Genomic DNA, 3962 nt, shown 5'->3' with positions numbered 1-3962 from the left:
CCCGCTACGTATTGCTCTCCTTGGCTGCTATAACTGCTCCTATATGTCGTTTTATACCGTCATTGAGGCTGCATATACTATAATGTGCTATGCTTTTCCCTATTTTCTTTAAGGACCAAGCGAAGTAGATTTAATGAAGCTGGTACCGGTTCGCGACCTCTAACCCCCCTGCCAAGGTTCTCCAAACGTCGAACATGAGGGGCAGTCTATAGTAGTATATAGTTCAAAATAATTACCGAAGCCGATAATTGAAAAAAAATCATGTGTTATGGTAAGTTCACTTGCTCTTAAAAATTAACCAAGATATGTATTGACATGATCCAGAAAACAAAATGCTCTGGAGACATTGTTCTGAGATTAAAGTTATATTTTAGAAAAATTTACACACGAAATTACTGCACAGGGTGTTTAAAAGTTAGGGTAAAAAACAGTAAAAACTCTGGTAGTAACATTTTGTTGTTTGCTAACAGGTTGCTATTATATTAAATAACCTGTTAAAAAACGCCTTTTGCACGTATTTGTCACACGTTCAAGTACGTTTCCATTAAAATGGGAAAAATATTAAGAAAAAAACTAAAAAAGCTCGACAAGCGTTACTTCCATCTAAAAGTGAATCCATTTACCAAAAGGAATATAAAAAATATCTTCAGTGACTGGGAGACAAAAATATTGTAGCAGGAGATGTCGATGAAACTGTTCTCTTGTAAATTGAAAATCATCCACATTATTAAAACAAAGTTATTCTTTCTTAATAATTTGTTTATAATGCATTTAAAATATTTACGAGTGGAAGGATAATTTTTGTAATAATATATGTTAAATTTTGACTATTTTAATTTCACCAAAACAACAACAAAATAAAAAAAGACTTACTAATGCCCATGATGACAGTGCTGATCCAGACAGCAATAAGGCCCTATGGAACAACCCAGGCATCACTGTAGGTGATATCATGAGGAAATTGATGCATGCTGCTCCAGAACCATGACCTGCTAAGGTGACGTTGTTCGGATCACCACCAAACAGAGCTATATTCTGTTGGATCCAGTGTAGGGCAGCAATTTGGTCCATGAGACCATAGTTGGCCACTCGAGCCTTGAGATGAGGGGCAGGATTTGCGTTTAAAAAACCTGGAATAGTTGTTAATGAAGATTATTTAAAATAATGTAAAATAAACCTTAACATTTTTATTTATTTTAGATTTCAAGATATTTTATTATAGTGGGTCAATTTTGGTGGTTTTTTTAAACAATTTGTAGCTAAACCACACCCAACGGCACGAAAAATGGGCTTAAAATTTTAATGTATCTTAAAGTTTAATATATTTCGTTCTAGTGGGCCGATTTTGACGTCTTTTAAGTAGTTTGTAGCTAAATAATTTGACTTTTTTATGTCTATTTCTAAATTAACAATGGAAGTTTCCATGTGTCAATTATACGAGGTAAAACAAAATGTTGATATTTTGGTGAAACTTTGAGAGACCCTGTGGAATATATTAACAAAGCAAGTAATAAAAAGCGATTTTTCAATAAAATTGTAATCAAGATGGCTGGTTTCGCCATGGCAATTTTCTAGTGATAGGTTAGTAGCTATTTTCAAAATCGACATTCGTTTATGGACTTTATTTAAATTTATAACAAGAGAATTTTCTTGACAACCGTTCCTTTGAAAAACTACATTTCGCAGAGCTGATAGTGTGGTATATGGAAAACCTATTAGGCAGAAACATGTCGTTGAAGAAAATGAATTTACCATAATTGTTTTTTTTTTTGAAAATTCAATATATCTACGTAATGTAAAGTCAGAGAACTAGTTCTTTATTTTTCACGATAAAATAATAAATACTTAGAAAATAAAAGTGAACTATTATAAATTTAAATGAAGTCCATAAACTAATGTAGGTTTTGAAAATAGCTACTAAGTGCCACTAGCAAATTACCATGGCGACACCAGCCATCTTGATTGCCATTTTATTGAAAAATGGCATTTTATTCAAAATCTGAGGCAGATATGTATAGGAAACGTAGTTTGAAATAGCATTTAAATTTGCTTCGAATTATTTAAAAAAATACATAGTGTTGTATTTAAAATAACTGTTAATTAAGTTTTTATGTAAAATAAATATTTAAAATAGACCAACAATTTTTGATACCCCTGTATATATTTAAGGAAGCAATCAAGTTTATTAGTAGAGTTTATTTCTCTGGCTTGAAAGTCAGCACAAGAATTAATTCTGAAAAGTAATGTACGAGGTGTTGACAAACTTTTTTATTATAGCATGCATATTTAAATATCTTTAAATATCTCAAAAACCAAAACTTTTAAACATATTAAACTCTTATAATAAATGCCTTATTTTATGCCCAAGAATCCAAAAATGACATAAAATACCGGGTGTTCCATAAGAAAAAACATAACTTTGGTATAGATCTTAGTTCTGACACACCCTGTACATTTCAAAATAATTTTAAATTATGCACATTACCTTCCCACATGTACCCATAAAATATTTTGGTTCTACATCTTTCCGTTTTCGTATAATTAACCGAGGCGAATGAGGCGCCACCCTGTATATATTTTTAATGAGAGTGACGTTACATAAATAATACACACTATTTCAGTTCATTACTATAATAATAAGGACATGTTTTTAATGCTAGTTGTATATCGTCACTTCGTCTTCAAAAGGGAATGTTTTACATTTTGGTTTCTCTTGTATACATTGATTTTCAAAGGTATAAAATGTCAAATTATTTAGCTACAAATGCCTTAAAAAATACTAAAACAACATATATGAACCTTAAGGTATAAGGAAATGTTATTGTCCGTTTTAGGTATTTCTCAGATAAGTTTTATTTGTTTGAAATTATAGCAAAGTTTCTTTTGTAGTTTCCCGCTAGAGCCCTAATATCAAACCCCGTAATCCTCTCTGACTGATTGACGTGATTTACATGTTTGTACACATTAGTTCCTAGCTTGATTGGTTTCGTTGGCATTTCGATAGCCGCTCCCCGTTATTAGACATTCCCCGTCAAAACTTCTAACTGACGAGAAATGGCAACGGACCGAAACACTGGCAGATAGAAAGGAGATGGAGCATCATCGACTTACCTAATATTCCTAATCTATAGTTTAACGTAATTACGACTAGATCGGCGTAGGAGGCCAGAACGCTCCCATCGTAGGGATTCCCAGAATTCCATTCGAACGACTCGCCGTGGATGTAGACTATCACAGGATGGCGGGCTTCACCTGAAACTGAAGAGAATTTGAATGAGATAGTGTGTCAGTTAAGAAAAACAATTGGATATATATTTTATAGTCCTATATTTTCTTTTTAAATTTGAATATAATTTTGTTGATTTTTTGTTTATACAAATTGTTGTAGGATCTACAACATACTATTATTAGAAACTATTATACTATCTATTATACCAGCGAAAATGTAGATACTGTACTGTAAGTACTACAAGCACAAATTAACGAACTAAATACAACCAACAATAAAGTATAGTCTGTTCAACCACAAGATCCATGACAGTGATATATGTGTCTGTCATTTTTTCAAAGTAGTTTACTTTATTTTACAAAGAAATACGTTGGTACAACTGGAACGCAGAGCGGGAAATTAATATATTTAAAATTTGACTGATAAGTAATTACTTCAAAATATTGTGAAACAAAAATGTATAAAACTAAAAAATATAATCGAGATATTTTATTAAAAAAAAGGTATGTGTTAATATAAAACAAACCAGAACAAAACACCACATACCAAAAAATATAAAAAAGAACTATTTCTTACATTCAAGCTTCAAAAAACATCCCGCATTTATTATATTACATTTATCAATATAACTTTTGTACAAATACAAATTTGTAATAGGTATTCCACCGGAATAAATAAAACAACATGAATAAAGCAAACTATTTTATTAATAATAACACTTACCAAGTTTTTA

The 3962-nt window shown here is 31.2% G+C and overlaps 1 protein-coding gene across 1 annotated transcript in view; it reads right to left on the bottom strand.

The window, feature by feature from the left end:
- LOC115886015 (neuroligin-4, X-linked-like) overlaps window positions 1-3252 on the bottom strand; it is a gene marked incomplete at its 5' end in the record, with an annotated part of 80961 nt that extends 77709 nt beyond the window's left edge. Inside the window, 2 exons of the mRNA XM_030905043.1 lie at window positions 874-1130; window positions 3112-3252. Coding sequence (XP_030760903.1) covers window positions 874-1130; window positions 3112-3252 — 398 coding nt within the window. The remainder of the gene's footprint in view (window positions 1-873; window positions 1131-3111) is intronic.
- Between the last annotated feature and the right edge of the window lie 710 nt (window positions 3253-3962).

Source organism: Sitophilus oryzae, unplaced genomic scaffold (genome assembly GCF_002938485.1).
Source record: "Sitophilus oryzae breed Bouriz unplaced genomic scaffold, Soryzae_2.0 scaffold_466_pilon_pilon, whole genome shotgun sequence".
NCBI lineage: Eukaryota > Metazoa > Arthropoda > Insecta > Coleoptera > Curculionidae > Sitophilus > Sitophilus oryzae.
The sequence above is the reverse complement of the archived record's forward strand: the minus strand, read 5'-3'. Positions and strand labels throughout refer to the sequence as shown.